Source organism: Streptopelia decaocto (assembly GCF_964273445.1).
Source record: "Streptopelia decaocto genome assembly, chromosome: 6".
NCBI lineage: Eukaryota > Metazoa > Chordata > Aves > Columbiformes > Columbidae > Streptopelia > Streptopelia decaocto.
The window spans coordinates 33579880-33600673 of record NC_138660.1 but is presented as its reverse complement, the minus strand read 5'-3'; the positions used below and the strand labels follow the sequence as shown (position 1 = coordinate 33600673).

At 44.4% G+C, this 20794-nt stretch overlaps 2 protein-coding genes across 7 annotated transcripts in view; one reads left to right on the top strand and one right to left on the bottom strand.

Annotated features, from left to right (window-relative positions):
• The window catches only part of USP40 (ubiquitin specific peptidase 40), a 73167-nt gene that overhangs the window by 48035 nt on the left and 4338 nt on the right, over positions 1-20794 (top strand). For 4 of the 6 annotated variants that reach the window (XM_082056447.1, XM_082056444.1, XM_082056448.1 and 1 more), the window contains exons 27-32: positions 1101-1219; positions 1612-1677; positions 1921-2131; positions 2270-2365; positions 3181-3275; positions 3590-6193. In XM_082056447.1, the coding sequence (XP_081912573.1) occupies positions 1101-1219; positions 1612-1677; positions 1921-2131; positions 2270-2365; positions 3181-3275; positions 3590-3698 (696 nt within the window). In that variant the 3' untranslated portion in view covers positions 3699-6193. Of the gene's footprint in view, positions 1-43; positions 85-1100; positions 1220-1611; positions 1678-1920; positions 2132-2269; positions 2366-3180; positions 3276-3589; positions 6194-20794 lie in introns of those variants that run through there. The other 2 variants (XM_082056445.1, XM_082056449.1) reach the window with 2 other exon arrangements.
• On the bottom strand, positions 7936-12648 carry LOC309440957 (anterior gradient protein 2-like; the record flags this gene model as incomplete). The annotated part of the gene is made up of 6 exons (XM_082055262.1): positions 7936-7985; positions 9089-9152; positions 9662-9738; positions 10965-11017; positions 11407-11470; positions 12510-12648. 6 exons carry the CDS (start codon positions 12646-12648, stop codon positions 7936-7938), a joined length of 447 nt encoding a protein of 148 aa, XP_081911388.1.

The window sequence follows — 20794 nt, the reverse complement described above, 5'->3', positions numbered from 1 at the left end:
TCTATTAATACCTATTTTTTATTTCCTTTTCCCTTGTCTCCAGTATGTTGTGATATGGCATTTGCTTATATGCCATGTTCAGTGGTAAGTACCAAGAGGCAGTTGGAGCATGTAGCTCAGAGACTTCCTTAGTATGTCCCTTGCAGTTGCCATTATACCTGTCATGTGTCCTGACCTGCAAAAGCCTTGTTGCACTTCATGGGGAACTTTGGCTTGCAGCCCTCTCTTTATTTCACAGTGTAAAAATCCCTCATGAGAAGCACACGCATACAAGCACTTCCTAAAAAGCCACTTTCCATTTTCACATTGTTCCTGTATTAGTTTTCTGCGTTGTCTTTTTTTTTTTTTTTTTTTTTTAAATGAATAAAAAATTGCTTTTGATGCACAGAATGTCACAATTGTCATTCAGGAAGGTACAGCTTAGTTTCTTTAGCTAGAAACCAAGGTGCCTTTCTATGTTTTTTTTTAACCATATAAGTATGATTTTAATACACTGAAGAACCCCAAACCAACCAAACCAAAACCCCACCCGAAAGGAGAAAAAGACATAAACCAATCCTTTAATGAGGCTCATTATCGTTTAGCCAGTTGGTTGTTCTACTTAAACTGCCTAGGAAAGGATATCTCATTGGATTCTGATCCATTCCAGCACTCTTCGGGTATGACATCAGTGTCAGTCTCTGCCAAACTATCACTATGAAAAACTGACCATTTGCATCTTGTGAACAAGGAAAATTGTCTTAGCATGGAAAGAGTGTTGTGTCCTTGAGACGGGCTTAAAGGAGTCTGCTCAGCACTTGTCTAGAGATTGGGGCAATGACTCTGCCAGCCTCATTCCCTCCCAGTTATATAAATTTAGGTTGAAAAAAGAAATTCAGTACTTTTGAAAAATAAGTTGAGAAATGTTGGGAGGGAGTGAAGTCCAACTTGCTTTGAGGTTGAAAAGCCAATATGTCGATCATGGCCACTACCTGTAAGTCACAAACACCTTGCCCTATTTGCGATTGCTTCAGTATGGCATTAAGAATTGGTGAAGTGGTTTTCTTTTTATCCAAGGAGACTGGCTGCTGAAATTATTGAAGAAACATTTCTTTTTTCAGGCTCTGACCTTACCATGCTGCCAGGAACAGGTTGTCCCACTGCCCTCATTTCTCAGAGCATGGACAGTGGACAGTAAGCGCCCAGGCAAGCTCTTACGGAACAACAGGCAGCAACTCAAGTAGGTTTCTTATTGAACGCTCAGGCAGCATTTGCAACAGGCTGAGTGTTGATGGGTTGTGGGATGGATTGGTGGGGAAATAATGAGCTCAGTGAAATGCCAACAGGAAGCTCATTTCTGGTTACATTAATGGTGAGCACATTTTTTTTTAATGTCAGAGGGGGAGCTGTGAGCATAAGCAGATTGTACCATGCTTATTCAGCTGAGCTTTATTTTAGGTGTTTTTAAATGCAATTTTTTCTTTTTGTCCAAGTTTTTAATTTTTGTTCCAATAGTCTCTTGTTTTGGTTTTCCAGAGAAGAACAAATCTACTTGACTAGAACTGTGATTTTTCTTCTTGGGAACTTTAAATATATGACTAGTCATGTGTATAATCTTTGTTTTGTTTCCAGCCACTATAAGCTGGGTGCCAGAGTGGAAATCTGCATCGAACCTTTGCAAAAAGAAGAGCATTTGGGGTAGGATCTCAAGATCCTTATTTCTTACAGCAATGCATTTGAGATGAGACTTAATTGAGCAGCTATTAACTTAAATACTGTCTGTGAGGATTACAGATACCAGGATGCAACAAGACTTGAGCTTATGTTTTGTTTTCCACAAAGAAAAATAAGGGAGGGCAGGAGGGGTGAGTGAAAACTGGGAATTCTGGGTTCTGAAAGCAGGACTCACAAGAAGGGTCTGTTTTCTCTTCCTGCTGACAGGCCCCTTGAGCTGCTGCTTCGAGTCCAGATGGGCATCCCAGGGGAGAGGGACTACTATGACTCCACGGATTTGGTGTGGGATATCTCCAAAGAATGCACAGCCTGGGCACTGAGGCAACGAGTGGCTTCTCACTATTGTCTCCCTGTAGATAAAATTGAAATAGCCAAATACTTCCCTGACAGATTTGAGTGGCTACCAATATCGAGCTGGGTAAGATCTGGAATGACACAATCCAAGTGTTGTTTGAGACAAGTATGTGTTGGTTTGTAATGCAGTTCTTGAGCAAATGTGTTTCAGGAGACTTTTGAAATCTGCCATGTACCAATCTTCTGCTTTGATTTTCTTCAGACACAGCAAATTTCAAAGAGGAAACGGAAGAAAAAACAGGAGAGTTTACAGTCAGCGCCTTATCACCTGAAAGATGGAGACGTCATTGGGGTGAAGGTAAACCAGCCTTGCTTTAATTGTTGCACAAGGATTAGGTTCAGACACTGTGCCCTTTGCAGTATCTTAATTTCTTCCTGGTTTTCCTGCATCCTGCTACGTCTTTATGAAAGTACTGGTATGTGGACCTCAACAGTACATTGTGTGGAGAGGAAACTTGTTGCTACTAGTGCTCTTTCTTCTGCTGTTCTTAACCAGCCTGATGGAAGTTTCATGCTTTTCCCCTTGGATATTGGTGCAGCCACTTTCTGCTCTGTGCTTGAACACTATCCAGAAGAATGTGAATCTTTTCTCTTGCCCTAATTTTATTGACTGTGGTGGGTTTTGTTTGTTCTTTTTTTCCCAACTTGGAGTAAAATCCAAGAGTGGTGCCCTTTAAAAATCATATTATAAATTTAAACCCATTACATTTTCCAAAGAATTATTGCAGATCTAGTCATGTTTTAAAGGAAGAATTACACAGCAGCATATCGAGCTCTGAAATAGCAATAAGGCTTATTTAGGACACCTCTGGGAGAACATACATACTCTCTGGCTTTTAAAGCAGTAGGTGAAAAGTCCGATGTCCTTTTGTGAAGCCTTAAATTATGGAGGGAAATCTCAAATAAGACAAATTCACTGCTAAATGTAACAACTAAACAGAGGAGTCTTTTTTTTTTTTTTTTCCTTCTTGAGTCTTTTCCACTTAGCTTGAAGTTAATTGCTGTAAAACTAGTTAGAGGAAATGCTCTGAGCATTAATTATGTAAACTGAGCAACATACGGGAAATAGTTTGAGCTTGTAATTTTCACCTGCCAAATCCTTTTTTACCACAGAACCTTCTCCTTGATGACACTAAGGACTTCAGCACAGTGAGAGATGATGTTGGAAAAGAGAAACAAAGGCAGCTTGCATTAGAAAAAAAGAAAAGGTATTGAGTACTTGCATGTATTTTTCTTTAAAATATGTAAACTGGTCTTTGCTAATATTTGGACTCACTTGATACCTGGATAATTCTTTGGGAGAGGGCTAACTGGCTGCTCTCAGAGCACACAATTCCAGTAGTTCTGAAAGAAGCTCTCAGTTAATTCAAACTCCTGGCTTCAAGTGTCACATTTCTACACCGAGCCTCTGTTTTTATTCTTGCAACACACCACAACATTCCTCCCTGCCTCTGGAGATGCACAACATTGGTGCTATGGCTCAGCACTAATACTAGGCGTTTTTTTCTGTTTTCTTTAACAGTCGGCAAGCTGAACGCTTACAGGACCGTGTTTTCTCTGAGGAGAAGCTGAATATGAAGCACCGTAAACCAGAAGTGGCTCTTTCTATCAACGTGGGCGTTTTCAGATAGCACCAGGAGATGCTTTGCTGAGCAGACCTTACTACCGATGTGCTGAATTGGAATGGAGTTACCTCAACTGGACCAGCAAGAGGGTCTTTCCCAAAGTGTCTTCAAGAATCACCAGGACAAACTGGATATAGAGTTCAGGATAACGCTGATTTTTCTTCTGGTCTCTCTTGGGGAAGTGCTTTAGCATCCCTTTGTCAATGTGGTACTTACTCTCAGGCTAGGTGAACGCACTTGATCCACAAGAAAACGGATTAATATATTGTGTAACCTTTTGGTGATTGTTTTGTAATCACCCTAAATACTTTTTTTTTTTTTTTTTTTCTGATCAGATGCTGATGTCTTGCACCTTCACTACAGAGTTTGCTGGATTTTTTAATGTAGTCATAATCATCTCTTTTGAGAATTATTTTTTCATTTCTGATCACTGAAGTTTCAAGCAATACCAGAATTTGCTTTTGTCTCTTTATATATAAACCTCAGTCTGTAGCAGCCGGAGTCAGATTCCAGGAGTGAAGGAAATGTGGAAATCTCTGGGCCAAGGGTGCTAAATAAGCTCTAAATGGGCAAGTTGAGAATTTGTCAAGCTCTAAAACCTGAAGACCTTTTGTGATACAGAACAACAGTGCAGTAACCGTAAGGTTTCTAGCGTTATTTTGTTGTCCATCAGCTTCATTAACAACAAATGGGTGGAAAAAATGGGCAGATCTGATGTTTGGCCTTCAATGTGTTTTATTGTATTTAGGAGAAGGCTTGCATTTATTTTCAGTACTCTTCTTCAGAGCACTTTCCCTCATTTGTCTTTTGAATTTTTCTAATATTCTTTGTTACTCTTGAGCTCATGTTTCTCTTGGTCTCCCGAAGCTGATTTCCAGTCTCTATAACAGATGAGGATCTGCACGACTGACAACTGGCTGAACTCAGTATCAAAGGTTCTAGAGTATTGAGCAAAATGTGTACTGAATGCTCGGGAGATTGGATCTCCAGATTGAGAACATGTGTAAGTAGCTGATGAGAGACCACATTTTCCTAACCCTGAGGCTGGGAATCAGGGTTTACTTGAAGCTGATGTTTCAGCATCTTTATCAAAACTTTTCTAACGGTTACAGTACTTAAACTGTACTTCCCCCACTGCAAGTGTCTCTTTATAACTTAATATCCAGTCAGGTTCACAATTTTCTTAGAGCACAGCTAGTACTGACAAATTAACCCAAACTCTTCACAGAGTTAATTGTTTATAATCAAATTCTAAACGTGTTTTCAATGAGAAGGTGAAGGAAGATAACAGGTGAGCATTTCTGGGCAGCAGTCAGGTGCTGGTGGCACCTCAAGAGCTTGGCTTTCACAGCTGGGAACCCGTGCAAGTGCATCATGGTATCAAGTGAAGTCTGTTCTCAAACGCTGCAGGGCTGTCTTGGACTGCAATCCTGTTCTGAAATGAGCAAAGCAATCACTCAAAAGTAGCTTTTGAACATTGCCTTAAGTATCCTTAATGAAAGCTGAGATAATGAGAGGACAAAGACCAAGTTGCTTTTGGAGTTTCAGTTAATTCATGTATGTGTAGAAGATTTTGTAGTAGCAGATGCCCGTACAGCAGACTGCTAAAACGTTGGCTAATGTGAGAAGGCCTCTCATTTACCTTTTCTAGGTTAGCAATATTCTGGTATTTTAGAAAGTTTAAAGGCAAAAACTGACACTCAGCTATCAAAAAAAAAAAAAAGGCAAAAGCACCTTAAAGCATATCATCAGTATTTATTTCTTTGCATATCTTTAAAGTTCAGCAGGTGCTTCTGCACTTTGACTGATGGATACAAGGGAGGGATATTTCAGTCTCCTCACTGTTTTGGCTGTAGATAGGCTGTACTTTAATCTTGAAAGCCTAGTTTTACGGATCCATTTTCTGACTGACATGAGGGCAGCCAATTGCTTTCCCCATCTTATTTTGCGCCTTTGCCTTCTACCATGTCACAAGTGTTCTTGCAAGCCAGGGCCGACAGGAATGATCGCACGTGCTGGTCACTAAGGTAAGCAAGAAAGGTTTGTGTTTGCAGGTTGTTCCATTGCATTGCACTTACTTTGCTGTCACTTGATTCCTTCCAGTTCTGTGCTGGGCAGCTGTATGGAGCTCAGCCTTCCCACCCGCCTTTAATAGCTCTCGTCTCTTCTTGAAAACACAAAGTTTGGAGAAATCGCAGTACAGATTCCAAGTGCTAACGTGTGGGTTTTAGTACGTGCCTTGGTTCAAGTGTAATGTAGCAGCACCTGCACTGAGTCTTGGATTATTTCTAATGTGTATTTTTTTTTTCTTAGAATTATTGTGGTTCATTCCACAATGAGACAGTTCACTAAAAATGGGGGTGGAGAGAGGGAACACCTTTTTAAAATGGAGTCTTTGTGATTCCACAGTTTATGATGGTTATATTCCAAAGCCTGGAAAAGCTTTCACCTTTATTTTTCAAGTGTTCTTCAGAAAATAAAAAGTCATTTCTATATGTCTATTTGATTTGTCCGTGTATGTCTCAGTGGTACACTGGTTGGGAATGCCATGAATCGTTTTCTAACATGTGATGGAGCACAATGTTCATGAAGCTTTCATTTCCAAGTCTGTTCCTAAGACAACATTCCGATCTCTGTGCGAGAAGTTTCCCCAGCGCGGCTGGGGTTGTGCAAGGACCTGGGTTCATTTGGAGGACTGGGGTTTCGATGCAACTTAAAGTCAGCTCTAGGAATCTTATTGTGACAAAATTGGTGGGTGTTCTTTTTCTTTTCCTTATAACTCCTCCCAATTACTGAGGTGACTGTGGAGCAGGAAGAAGTGGCCAGTTCAAAAGCCAAGTCCTTGTCCCCCACTTCACTCCTCCCTCAGTGGCCACTGAGCAGAGCTGCTGCGTTCTGGAGGGTGTTGCAGGTACAAACCCCAAGCAGGAGCGATGGTGTGGAGGGTGTCCGGGACAGGAGGCTGCAGGCTGGGCTGGGGCAAAGCTCTGTGGTTCTGGGACATTGCCTGTCACTGAGGAGTTAACCTGCAGCTGTATCCAAGGCCACCACATCTGGAGGAAACAATACCAATGTGGGTTTGCAAGCCAGCTTAGAGAGACCTTGAGGTGTGACTTCTGTGAAATTAGACCTCTGCTCTTCATGCCTCAACACTCCTCCCATCCACCAGCCCTTTTCCTCATAAATAGAAAGGTATTTATTCGCTACCGTGGTTTATTTTCCCATCAGATGCTCGTGACAGGGACAGGCTGTGATGTTTGGATTCTAAGTAGGTAGAGCCTCCATAGTTTCTGTTAAACTGACACCTGCTGTTCTGATTTAGCTAATACACTTAGGATTATTACTGCAGAAAAAAGAATATAGCTGTAGCTATAAGGTATGTATGGAGTGTACCTTCCTTTGGGGTGGTGTACAGGACCACTGAGTGTTCTGCAGTCGTAATTTAAGTGATTTACAAATTCTTCATTTTCTTACCATACACTGTGAGCACGGCTGGAGGATGAATGTATTTTGTTAACAGCCAGGTTGTGATTAAGAGGGACTTGCTCCGTTCTGCACAGTGTTGGTGGTGGGTTTTTGTTGGTTGGTTTGGTTGGTTTGGTTTTGTTTGGTTGGTTTGGTTTTGGTTTTTAGTTATGGCTGTGCCCATAAACTTATGTGGAGACCAAAGAAAGAAAATTTGGAAAGGAAATGGGCTGATCCTTTATTTTTGTTGTTTGAATTATGCAGCAAAAGTTTTAAGAAAGAATAATAAAACAGTTCTCTGAAACTCAAATGAGTGAGCATGGCAATTCACAAAGCAACAGAAAGACAAAACCTATCTTAATGTGGACTGTAGTTCCATGCTTTTGTTTTTTACTGTACTAAAAGGCTTTCAAAGTGAAATACGTATGGGTTAAAATGACAGGGAAAAAAAAATTGTGTGGTGCAAAAATGACCAATAAGTAGAAGGTAGCTGGGCACACACAGGACAAATTTAGAAAAGACATCTATAATGTAAGTATCCCTTCCAGAATTATGCTAATTGGAGTCAAGATATGTTTGTAAACACTAGCAAAGAAAATTATTCTCTGTTAATGATAATCATAGCGTCATGAAGATAAACTGCTATTTAAAAATGAGTGGGTGGCGCCTCATTCTGGGTACCAGTTGCCCCATGGGGTCTCTGAGCTCTTGTGCTGGGGCTCTTGGCGTCCCTGGGGCTGTTCTCTCTGTCCCCTGTGTGGATGGTGCTGCCCCTTCCTCAGAGCTCGGTGTGCAGGAGCAGCTTCGCTTGTCTCATGTTGTCAATCACTGCGGAGAGATCACTGAAGATAATGAAGGTGGACAGGTAAGATTCCCCCATCTACACAGCTCAAGGTCAGAAATTAAAGCCACTCTGGATAGCTAGACTGGAAAGAGTGGTGCAGATGCTCTTTTCTACATTCTGCAGGTGTCTCGTGAGGCTCAAAGCTTTGTCGGAGTGTCAGACAAAAGTCTGTGTGCTACTGAGGTGGAAAAACTATCGAAGAGGACTGTGAACCCAAATCACAGGATTGTTCTTTGCCTAATTGTCTGTGGGAAGGGGTTTGTTCTGTTACCCACAGATTTTAAAGCTGGCTTATCCAAATGTGCTGTGATCTGGGGATGGAGACCTCAGGAAAACACAATCTTCTAAGCGTTGTTAAGTGGGCAGCCAGGAGAGGGGAGTGCAGAGACACCAACCCTTAGGAACTAATTCCAGTCTGGGTCCAATGTGTCTTTTTAAACTTTGGTTACTGTTGGGATGAGATGTATCTAAACAGCTTCTGCAGTTCTGGTTATGAACCTGAGCAGCCCATTCAAGTCTGCAAATGCCTTAAACCATAGCAGGTGGGGGTTTGGGGGCCAAACTTACATGGCTTTTGGAAACTCCCCCAGCAGGGTTTAGACACTGAAAACTACTCTCCCTGTACTTTACTACCCAGTTCTTCAGAAATTTTTTTTTACATACAAGCCTTGTCTGGTGGCTCAAGAGTCTTGTCCACTGTCCCCTTTGCGCTCAGAAGTTCAAAGGTAAGTTTGCCTTTTTTTATAGTTGTGGGTCACGATTGGTGAAGGGCCTTTGTCCGTGGACAGAGCATTTCCCGCTCATCTGAGGACAGGCTCAGAGTAAGAGGCTGCGTTCAGATGTTGTGGCCGGTGTCACAGACAGAACTCTTAGAGGATGTGTGTTCAGTGTCAGTAGCAGTGACACGCAGTTCATTTCCCCTTGTGGAACAAGACTCTTGGGGTCCTGTTGCCTTGGAAATTCTGAGTTATTCGTACAGCTTTTTTTACTCAAAAGAACATGAGGTACTTCTTGGAGTGAAGTGAATTCAATAAAACCCTATAGAAAAACTGCTGCCCTGATTATCGCCCTGACCCCAGCGACTCACCCACAAAGAGGATCCGAGGGACGTAATGGCCATCGGGCGCCATGTTGTCATCGCTGCTGGAATGCTGTTGGAGTTACACAGCCTCTTAGTGACAGGTCCCTGTCCCAGCACTACACAGCAACTGAATCAGCTGTGCTTGTCTCGTCTGCCAACAACTAACAGCTCTGGTGTGATCAAACACAGAGTTTCTCTGTTCTGCCCAAGCTGTCCCGTGCCAGATGTTTGAGGATGAGGACAGAGCACTCTGGCGGGTAACACAGTCTGATGACTGCGTATTTTTTTTTATTCCCTTTTTTTCCTTTTATGAGTATATGACCTGTTGTCGGAGAATACAAAATAGTATTCGCATACAAATAAGTATATGTATGGAAATGTCTCCTTGTCCACTCTCCATGGAGGAACTGTGGTGGTATTTTGCAAACCCTGTTGTACATTTCCCTGAGAAACAGGAGAAAGAGGAGAATTTCAAATCCAACTTAAGAGCTGTTCAAACTGTATTGATTTCTGCGTTTAATGTGGCTCATTCCATTCCCCAGTAAACATTTTGATTAGTATTTTAAACTTCAGACTTACCACCAGATTGAGCATCATAAAGTCCTCCTGAGCCATCTGCTGAATCTCTGGGCTAGAAGCAAATGCTTTCCTTAAAGCTAAAAGAAAGACAAACACATTATTCAGCTTGGAAAAAAAAACGGGATCACAGCTTTTCATAGTTTTCCAGCATCTTATATAGATTCTAAATACACCTGTAAATGACCGGCACTGCTTTCTGATGTGCACATGGCACACAGAGTTTGAAGGACTTGGTTCTTGTGAAATAAAATGCAAAAGACATGTAGTCCTTGAGAAACTGAAAAGCTGGTGTACAGACATATTTCCCTCCCAGTGGCTGAGCAGGTATGAAGGCACATGGCTTGGCTTTATTTTATCTTATCTATTTTATCTATTATTTTATCTATATTTTATATTTTTTTTTTTACTATTGGCCCTGCACTACAGAGCCATCTGTACAATTTATGCTGTAGGCATCTGGGGGAACAAATCCTCAGAGAAATTTCATTTAAAATGGTGGGACCAGGCTTCTCTGACAAACCTCACTTTGTCCTCAATACCGAGGAGGTTATCAAGTGACAGTGAGTGATCTGACACACTCTTTGGCAGGAGGCCTCGTAAGGAGTAAAGAGAAGGTGTGTAGAACACATGGTAGCTGACGCTCTTGCAGGTCAGAAGATGATTTGAGCTTTCTAATGCTGTCAGCTATTGCGCTTCTAAGATTTTTGTCTGCAGATGAAAATATGCCACTAGAGGCATGTTACAGCCTCTGCGAAGCAGTGAATATATAAAGATAATTTTCTTGGTGTCTGACTCCCCCTTCCTGCAGGATACCTGTAACTTCCAAGCCATGGTACGGAACAGTGCAATGGAGGCAGCGCCATGCCCAACCTCACTCGCTTGACACAGTCAACTTTCACACTTTCTTTCTTGGGGGGATACAACTTCCCCAAGCTTTTTAATCACATGAGCTGCTGATTTCCACGCTTGCTTGGGCCCAGGGCTGGAGTTGGGAGCAGGCAGGAAGGAGAATTGACAGAACATCAGGGTTAGGAAAGAGAATAAAGTAGGAAAGCTCAGTGTCCACCTGCCTTTTTCATAGCCATGTGTCTCTGCCAGGGAAGTTTTGATGCAGAGCACGTTATTGCTCAGAAAAACTTTACAACTGTTTTATTCCAAGGGTTCGCAGTGGATTTACTGTCTCTCCCTCTTTCCCTGTGTGTTCTGGAAAGGCTTCACACCAAGGGCTCAAATGCTTTGTAAGAAAGGAGTGATGAAAAGATGTGGATCCCCCAGGTTGTGTGGAGGGGTTTGCATTGCTCACCTTGACTGTAAGGACACTCTTCCAAGTGGTGAATAACCATCAGTGGATTCTTGCTGAAACGACATTGCAGGAAAGGAGCGGGGAGGCAATTCAGACCTTTTACAGACCACACTTGAAAGAGTAAAGGCACTGAGTTGCTCCAGGGATGTATTTACATTTGGAGGAGCAATAGCAACTGGGCTACTAGGGACATGTGGACACAGTCACACATGAAGGGGCCTCTGACTGAGAAAGTAACACTGGAGGCAATGCAAAGGCATCTGCTCATCTTCCAGAAGGTGAGCTCTCACCAAAATCTTCTTCAGCCTCTGCACCATACAGCAAAATACAACCTGCATCTTGCTTGCAAGGTGTAAGGCTCGGTTCACACATCATGTTAGACCCTAGCTTTGCTCTGTGCAGTTAAGTGTATGAAATGGCATAACAAGAATGAAGGAATTACCTGTGTTTTGATCGTGCTAAACCTTCTTCATATGTCTGCACCCATTCAATGTCGTCTCCCCAGCCTGTTGAGAGCACCCTTAGTTAATTGTCTGGTCCGTATGGATGAGAATGTTCTGCTGAACAGGGAGCTCAAGCCATATTTACAATTGGGTGGCACAAACCAGGCACCTTCCCTCAGGGTGTCCAGACCCTCCACGTGGTTTGTGGGCTCCAGGAGAGCCCCAAGCAGAAAGGTGCAAAGAAACAGCAGATAGTGAAGGGGGGTGAAACCTCAGCTTTGCTCAGGCTCGGGAGGTGGTTTAGGATTACAGACAGTTATTTTATTTCCAGCCACTTGAAAGCTGGAACCCAGAGTTCCTCCCTGCCCATGTCCAACCTCTCGAAGCACTGAACCAGCCTTGCTGCCTGTGTATGGCTTCCCGCAACAAGGGATTGCTTGATGGGCTGGGGAATGGAAGGATGCAAGCGCATTTTCGGTGTGAAGTGCTTGGATATTACTTGATGGAAAAAGCCTGGACCTGCCTCTGGAGCCCCTTCCAATGACTACAGCGCCCTGCTCATACCCTGCATCATCCAAAGGAGAATCAAGAGAGGAAGAAGAGGTATCTGCTGCCCATGCCTGGCCAACCATGCTGGTAGGAAAGTGAACAGCAGAAGGGTTGAGCTTGCTGCAACCTGGCTGTATGGTCTGCTTTGGCTTAACATGCCTTTGGAGGGGTGGGAACTGGTGGGGCTGCATCCTGAGTTAAGCCTCTGAAAGCTGCTGCAGCAGCCGCTCAGCAGCCAGTGTAGCATCCTGGCTCTTGGCTCTGTCCCTAGCCCAGGTCTGGAGCAGAGCACCTGGACCTGTTCCCAAGCACAGAGCGTGAGGACTCTTCTCCCGTGCTGAACGCACCAGTGCTCTTGGCCACGGTGGAAACGGCACTTGTGAAAGTTCAGTTTGGGCTTCTGCTTTGGAATGGCAACATAGTGTGGGATCTACGAGCTGCTGCTCTCAGGCATTTGCCTGCCTGGATATATGGGCTGAGGTGCACAGAAGACGCTGTGAACAGAGGGAAATAGGGCTGTTTCAGGACTGCCTCAAGCATCCCAGTCACTCACCTCGAGAGAGTGTCTGTGGGGTCCGTACCTGAGCCGGGCTTTCTTCCTCTTCATCACGGAGCTGCTGGATCTTCCTCTGTGCAGCCAGCGTTAGGCTGTTGCAGAGAAGGAGGGAACCCAGGAACAGAAAGGTGTGCATGCTTCTGGCTGGCAACAGCTGAGGGAGAAGGATCAGCTCAGGCAGGCAGAAACTGACAAGTACCTGAAACCTTCAGGCAAAGAAAAAAAGAGGTCCATGAAACATTCATCTCCCTGTCAAAAATGGTCTGACTTCAAGGCTGACACTCAAGCAGGAGCTTGGGGAGCCTCTGGAGTGACTCTAAGAGTTTATCTTGCTAGTTAATCTCATCAAGAAAAAAAAAGCTGTATCTGTCTGCACTTATGCCTGCAGCCTCCCTTGTTGCTGAATTCCAACATTTGTTCGCACATTTCCTACCACTAATACAAATACAGAGATAAGCTGCTCAGTCCACTATGAAGTCTTCAGCCAAGCATGGATCAGCCAGAGCTCTAGGTAAGTTTGGTAGGAAATAAGGTGGCAGAGAGGCAATGCAGATCAGGTCATCTCTCTCCGAAGACCTGAATGCACGAGCATGAGGTGCCAGCTGTTGAGCTGCAGAGGTGCAAAGGAAATCCAGAGCTCAGCAGGATGCTCTGGAAGGGGCTGCTGCAGAGCAGACTCCTGTAGGTGCAGCACTGTGTGCTGCTGCAAAGCTGTCTGCAGCTGCTGGGTATTAAATGGATGTTTCTGTGCCCTTTGATGGAAAAGCAAAACACCTTGGAATTTTGGCATGCATGGCTTAAATAACCACCAACATATATTTTAGGAAACAAAGCACCAGAAAGTGTAGCCTCACCAGTATGCTGTGCTTTTTCTTCCTACAGAATGCCACTCTGAAGGAACTTAATGTTTGCAGAGAAGATACGTTGGTTGTAACGGAAGGAAAGCTTCCACCAAAGGTAAAAGAAGAGAGATGGTGTTCTTTAGTTTCTTGACAGTGTCTGGAGATGTGAATATGATAGTAGTTTGTTTTGTTTGTTTGTTTGTTTGTTTGTTTTCTCTTGCTTATTTTAAAAATATTTCAGTTGAAAAAATCTAATCTTTAATAATAATGCTTTTTGTAGTTTTAAAGATTTTATTTCAAACATTTATAATATTCCTAGTCTACCTATTCTTCTTTCAACTTGTGTAGTGAGAGGCTTCCCAATGGCAGTGTATTTATCTAGGAGTGTGTTGAGGTTAATTTCAAACATTTAGAATATTCTTAGTCTATCTATTCTTCTTTCAACTTGTGTAGTAAGAGGCTTCCCGTTGCAGCATCTTTGCCGTCTCTCTGCCCTCTTTTCTTGATTCATTGCTCTTCTTTTTGTGCTGCTGTGGAGAGTCAGGCTTCACCTTCACCGCCCTTTTCCTCAGACTGAAGGAACTACTGAGGCTGCGGGGACCTCCTTGGTGGCCTCCAGGGGAGGGCGCACGTCCCCTCGGCGAAGCAGCCAGATGGAAGCCCTGTCTTCTGCTCCCCTTTTCTTGGGCCTCAGAGCCGAGGAGATGGCACCCGGTCAGGAGGGGTGGAGTAGGGAAGCGGGTAGAGGAGTGGGAGAGAAGGTCTCACGCTGCTCATCGTGATCCACAGGAGGATTGCTGACTGCCAGGCGGTGGAAGAGCTGAGGCTGCAGGGTGGCTGCCGTGGAGGTTGGGCGTCCAGCTAACGGAGGGCGTGGAGGCTGCACCGTCAGTAACACGCTCGCCAGGTGCGCTTGCGCCAGCGTAGTGTCTTGAAGGGGAGCCCTGGCACGGTGTAGTGGTGCCAGGGGAGCCATGATGGGGATGGATCCACTTCCATCGGCTCTTCTTGTTCTTGGGGTGGATCCACCTCCATTGGCTCCACATCATCAGACGCATGAGTGCTGCCCATCACTCCCATGCGGCTGATGGTGCCTCCCCTCCAACACGGCCTCCTCTTCCTCCACAGTACCTGCAGCCACATCTCTCTTCTCCGGCTCAAATGCGAGCAGCCACGCGCTTTGCTGCGCTGAAAGCACTTTGCACCGGCCATCGCTGCTGCGAGAGAACCTCAGAGCTCTGTGAGTTCTGGGTCAACTGTCCTTGTACTGAAACTGATTCTGGAACAGAATGCGCTGAGGTGGTTTGTGACTTCACTTGGATGGTGATGTGGCCGAAGATGGCTGTTTTGGGAGTTGAGGGGCCTGTGACCTGAAACGTGCCCTAATGTGGGAGAAGGAGAAGGTTGCGGGGCTGAGGAGCCCCATTCCTGGCGATGGCTCCCTGTGCCATTCTGCTGCCCCTTGGGCCCAGGGACTGCCCTCCCCTTTCCTCTGAACTCATGTTTTCACTTACATTGTGCTTTTGTGATTCTCATGCTGAAGCTTTTCTGCAGAGACACAGTGGTACAAGATTTTCAGTTTATCCAATAAATTTTTGAGTTCTTCACAAATATTGTTCATAAAGCATCTGATCTTTACCCCCTGTATGGATTACATAAAGCTCAGATTTTTGCCTTGCGTAGGCCAAGTCTCATACAAGTGGCTGCATGAGAACAAGTGAGAACTTATGATGTGGGATCATAGATGAATGCTTATGCTTTTACAAAAGCTCAGATTTGAACAAGTATCACAGTATCACAGTATCACAGTATGTTTGGGATTGGAAGGGACCTCAATAGATCATCTAGTCCTAAGCCCTGCTGGAGCAGGAACACCTAGGTGAGGTCGCACAGGAACATGTCCAGGCGGGTTTTGAATGTCTCCAGAGAAGGAGACTCCACAACTTCCCTGGGCAGCCTGTTCCAGTGTCTGTCACCCTTACTGAGAAAAAGTTTCTTCTCAAATTTAAGTGGAACCTCTTGTGTTCCAGCTTGATCCCATTACCCCTTGTCCTATCATTGTTTGCCACTGAGAAGAGCCTGGCTCCATCCTCATGGCACTCACCCTTTATATATTTATAAACATTAATAAGGTCCCCCCTTAGTCTCCTCTTCTCCAAACTAAAGAGACACAGCTCCCTCAGCCTTTCTTCATAAGGGAGGTGCTCCACTCCCTCAATCATCTTCGTTGCCCTACGCTGGACCCTCTCCAGCAGTTCCCTGTCCTTCTTGAACTGAGGGGCCCAGAACTGGACACAATATTCCAGATGTGGTCTCACCAGGGCGGAGTAGAGGGGAAGGAGAACCTCTCTCGATCTACTAACCACCCCCCTTCTAATACACTCCAGGATGCCATTGGCTTTCCTGGCCACAAGGACACAGTGCTGGCTCATGGTCATCCTGTTGTCCACCAGGACCCCCAGGTCCCTTTCCCCTACACTGCTCTCTAATATGTAATCTCCCAACCTATACTGGAACCTGGGGTTGTTCCTGCCCAGGTGCAGGACTCTACACTTGCCCTTGTTAAATTTCATTAGGTTATTCCCCGCCCAACTCTCCAGCCTGTCCAGGTCCCGCTGGATGGCAGCACAGCCTTCTGGCGTGTCAGCCACTCCTCCCAGCTTAGTGTCATCAGCAAACTTGCTGATAGTATACTCAATTCGCTCGTCCAAATCGTTAATGAATATATTGAATAATATTGGCCCCAGTACTGACTCCTGAGGCACTCTACTAGATACTGGCCTCCAACTAGACTCCGCACCATTGACTACCACTCTCTGGCTTCTCTCCCTAAGCCAGTTTGCAACCCACCTCACTACCCTAATGTCTAGACCACAGCTCCTCAACTTAGCTGTGAGGATGCTGTGGGAGACTGTGTCAAAGGCTTTACTGAAGTCAAGGTAGACCACATCCACCACTCTGCCATCATCCATCCACCTTGTTACATTCTCAGAAAAGGCTATGAGGTTGGTCAAGCATGACCTACCCTTGGTAAAGCCATGCTGACTGCCCCTAATAACGCTCTTATCCTTGATATGCCTTGAGATGGCACCAAGGACAAGCTGTTCCATTACTTTCCCAGGGACAGAGGTGAGGCTGACCGGTCTATAATTACCCGGATGATCCTTCTTGCCCTTTTTGAAGACTGCAGTGACATTTGCTTTCCTCCAATCCTCGGGCACCTCTCCCGTTTCCCAAGACTTGGCAAAGATGATGGAGAGCGGTCCAGCAATGACTTCAGCCAGCTCCCTCAGCACCCGCGGATGCATCCCATCTGGACCCATGGATTTATGGATGTCCAGACTATTTAATTGCTCCCTAACCCAGTCCTCATCGACTAAAGCAAACTCCTCCATTGACCTGGCTTCATCCGGGGTCCAAGGGGTACAGGGCTCCCCAGGACAGCCTCCGGCAGAGTAGACAGAAACAAAGAAGGCGTTCAGTAATTCTGCCTTCTCTGTATCTTCCGCCACCAGGGCACCCACCCCTTTCATCAGTGGGCCTACATTGCCTCTGGTATTAGTTTTATCTGCTATGTATTTGAAAAAGTTTTTTTTGCTGTCCTTGACCCCTCTCGCCAGCTGTAATTCTAAGGAGGCCTTGGCTATCCTAGCTGCCTTCCTACATCCTCTAACAGCAGCCTTATATTCCTCCCAAGTGGCCAGCCCCTGCTTCCATGACCTGTAAACTCTCCTCTTCTGCTTGAGCATACCCAACAGATCCCTATTCAACCACGCAGGCCTCCTGGCTCCCTTCCTTGACTTCCTACGTGTGGGGATGCTCTGATCCTGAGCGTGGAAGAAGCAATCTCTGAATGCCACCCAGCTATCTTGGGCCCCTTTTCCTTCAAGCAGTCTTGCCCATGGGATTTCCCCCAGCAATTGCTTGAAAAGGCCAAAGTTAGCCCTGCTAAAGTCCAGGGTTGCAATTCTACTTGCTATTCTGTTCCCGCCACACGAGATGCTGAACTCCACCATCTCGTGGTCACTGCAACCCCGGCAGCCCTCAACCTTTACTGCTTCGACCAGACCCTCCTTGTTAGTGAGGATGAGATCCAGCAGTGCACCTCGCGTAGTTGGCTCCTCCACCATCTGCATGAGGAAGTTATCATCAATGCACTGGAGGAACCTCCTGGACTGTGGCTGGCTGGCTGAATGGTCCTTCCAGCAAACATCAGGGAAGTTAAAATCACCCACAACAACCATGGCCTGTGACTGTGAGGCCACTCTCGGCTGCCCATAGAAGGCCTCATCAACTTCCTCAGCCTGATCTGGTGGCCTGTAACAGACGCCCACAACAGTGTCAGCCCTGCCAGCCTGCCCCTTGATCCTGACCCATCTCTTCCTGAGATGAAGATAAAATTTTTCCTTGTCTGCCTTGGAACACATAAGCTAACCAGTACTTTCTGTTCATTTTTCAGGGTTTCCTGAAAATAGCCATCTTGTGGTTCAAGCCTTCAAGTCATATGAAACATGGAGAGAATGCACAAGAGCAAGTGAATGGGGTGACCTGCAAGATGGATGCTTTGCAGGTGTCTCCTGCAGGAGGTGAGCTTGGTCAGTTTTTGAAAGGAATCGTATGGCCACCTTGTCTGTGATTGCACTGACAGCCTTGAGTTAAAACTAAAACTTTGATCCAAAGCCTTAAAATGTTTCTAAAACCTATGAGTGACTGTCCAAGTTTCAGCAGAATTATGGTGAAAGGAGACACTTGGGATACAGATGCTATTTTTCACAAGGCCACGAATGCTGTATGATTCTGTTCTGACATTTCTTAGCTGCCTGTGGTCAAGGGTAAGATGAAATTTTGAAGCAAGAGCTCTTTACCCGTCAGTAGATAAAATGGCTTCTCCATACCTGAGGGCCCTGGCAGTATTGTAAAACATCTGCTCACTGAGCATACAGGTGACTGGCTTCAAATGCCAGTGTTGCTGAGACTTCCTTCACTACTGAGTTGTGTTGCAGAGCAGGTCCCATCTCCTTTTAGAAGGTTGCTTTGTATTGTTCTCATTTTCTCTCAAACTTTTTCAGAGTTTTATTTTTTCCCCTAATGATTTCAGCAGCATAGGAAAGAGCAGATTTAACCTTCCTTGCATCAGGGTCTGCATTTCCGAGTCATAACCAATAATTAAGGTTATTTACCAATGTGAATAACTGGTCTTAGTTTCAGAATTTGCAGTTGAGGATCAGTTTGAATTCTTCCTGTTTGGCAACTAACAGGATGTATTTTTACCAACTATATATTATGTTTCTTGAACTGCACTCCCCCAAAAAATTGAGGTCAGGTCCCTTCTCTAAGTGAAATCTCACTTTGAGGTGACTCTTATCTCTTAGGATGATAAACAAAGTCGCGTTGACTCTTCTGTTTCTTTCTTCCTCCCCCGTCTCTCATCATCTAAAGATTCACCAGAATCCCTCCACACAGACACGGATCTTTGTTATGCTGGCAGTCTAGAGATAGAAGGAGAAGCTTCTTTGGAAGATCTGAAGATGCAGGTTAGATGTTCTCCTGTGTTGAAATGTACAGTGGCACTGTGATGAAGTGAGCTCTATTAATGCCTATTTTTTATTTCCTTTTCCCTTGTCTCCAGTATGTTGTGATATGGCATTTGCTTATATGCCATGTTCAGTGGTAAGTACCAAGAGGCAGTTAGAGCATGTAGCTCAGAGACTTCCTTAGTATGTCCCTTGCAGTTGCCATTATACCTGTCATGTGTCCTGACCTGCAAAAGCCTTGTTGCACTTCATGGGGAACTTTGGCTTGCAGCCCTCTCTTTATTTCACAGTGTAAAAATCCTTCGTGAGAAGCACACGCATACAAGCACTTCCTAAAAAGCCACTTTCCATTTTCACGTTGTTCCTGTATTAGTTTTCTGCGTTGTCTTTTTTTTTTTTTTTTTTTTTTTTTTTTTTAATGAGTAAAGAATTGCTTTTGATGCACAGAAGGTCACAATTTTCATTCAGGAAGGTACAGCTTAGTTTCTTTAGGTAGAAACTAAGGTGCCTTTCTATGCTTTTTTTTAACCATATAAGTATGATTTTAATACACTGAAGAACCCCAAACCAACCAAACCAAAACCCCTCCCGAAAGGAGAAAAAGACATAAAACAATCCTTTAATGAGGCTCATTATCGTTTAGCCAGTTGGTTGTTCTACTTAAACTGCCTAGGAAAGGATATCTCATTGGATTCTGATCCATCCCAACGCTTACTCTTTTGGGTACAACATCAGTGTCAGTCTCTGCCAAACTATCGCTATGAAAAACTGACCATTTGCATCTTGTGAACAAGGAAAATTGTCTTAGCATGGAAAGAGTGTTGTGTCCTTGAGACGGGCTTAAAGGAATTTGCTCAGCACCTGTCTAGAGATTGGGGCAATGACTCTGCCAGCCTCATTCCCTCCCAGTTATATAAATTTAGGTTGAAAAAAGAAATTCAGTACTTTTGAAAAATAAGTTGAGAAATGTTGGGAGGGAGTGAAGTCCAACTTGCTTTGAGGTTGAAAAGCCAATATGTCGATCATGGCCACTACATGTAAGTCACAAACACCTTGCCCTATTTGTGATTGCTTCAGTATGGCATTAAGAATTGATGAAGTGGTTTTCTTTTTGTCCAAGGAGACTGGCTGCTGAAATTATTGAAGAAACATTTCTTTTTTCAGGCTCTGACCTTACCATGCTGCCAGGAACAGGTTGTCCCACTGCCCTCGTTTCTCAGAGCATGGACAGTGGACAGTAAGCGCCCAGGCAAGCTCTTACGGATCAACAGGCAGCAACTCAAGTAGGTTTCTTATTGAACGCTCAGGCAGCATTTGCAACAGGCTGAGTGTTGATGGGTTGTGGGATGGATTGGTGGGGAAATAATGAGCTCAGTGAAATGCCGACAGAAAGCTCATTTCTGGTTACATTAATGGTGAGCGCATTTTTTTTTAATGTCAGAGGGGGAGCTGTGAGCGTAAGCAGATTGTACCATGCTTATTCAGCTGAGCTTTATTTTAGGTGTTTTTAAATGCAATTTTTTCTTTTTGTCCAAGTTTTTAATTTTTGTTCCAATAGTCTCTTGTTTTGGTTTTCCAGAGAAGAACAAATCTACTTGACTAGAACTGTGATTTTTCTTCTTGGGAACTTTAAATATATGACTAGTCATGTCTATAATCTTTGTTTTGTTTCCAGCCACTATAAGCTGGGTGCCAGAGTGGAAATCTGCATCGAACCTTTGCAAAAAGAAGAGCATTTGGGTTAGGATCTCAAGATCCTTATTTCTTACAGCAATGCATTTGAGATGAGACTTAATTGAGCAGCTATTAACTTAAATACTGTCTGTGAGGATTACAGATACCAGGTTGCAACAAGACTTGAGCTTATGTTTTGTTTTCCACAAAGAAAAATAAGGGAGGGCAGGAG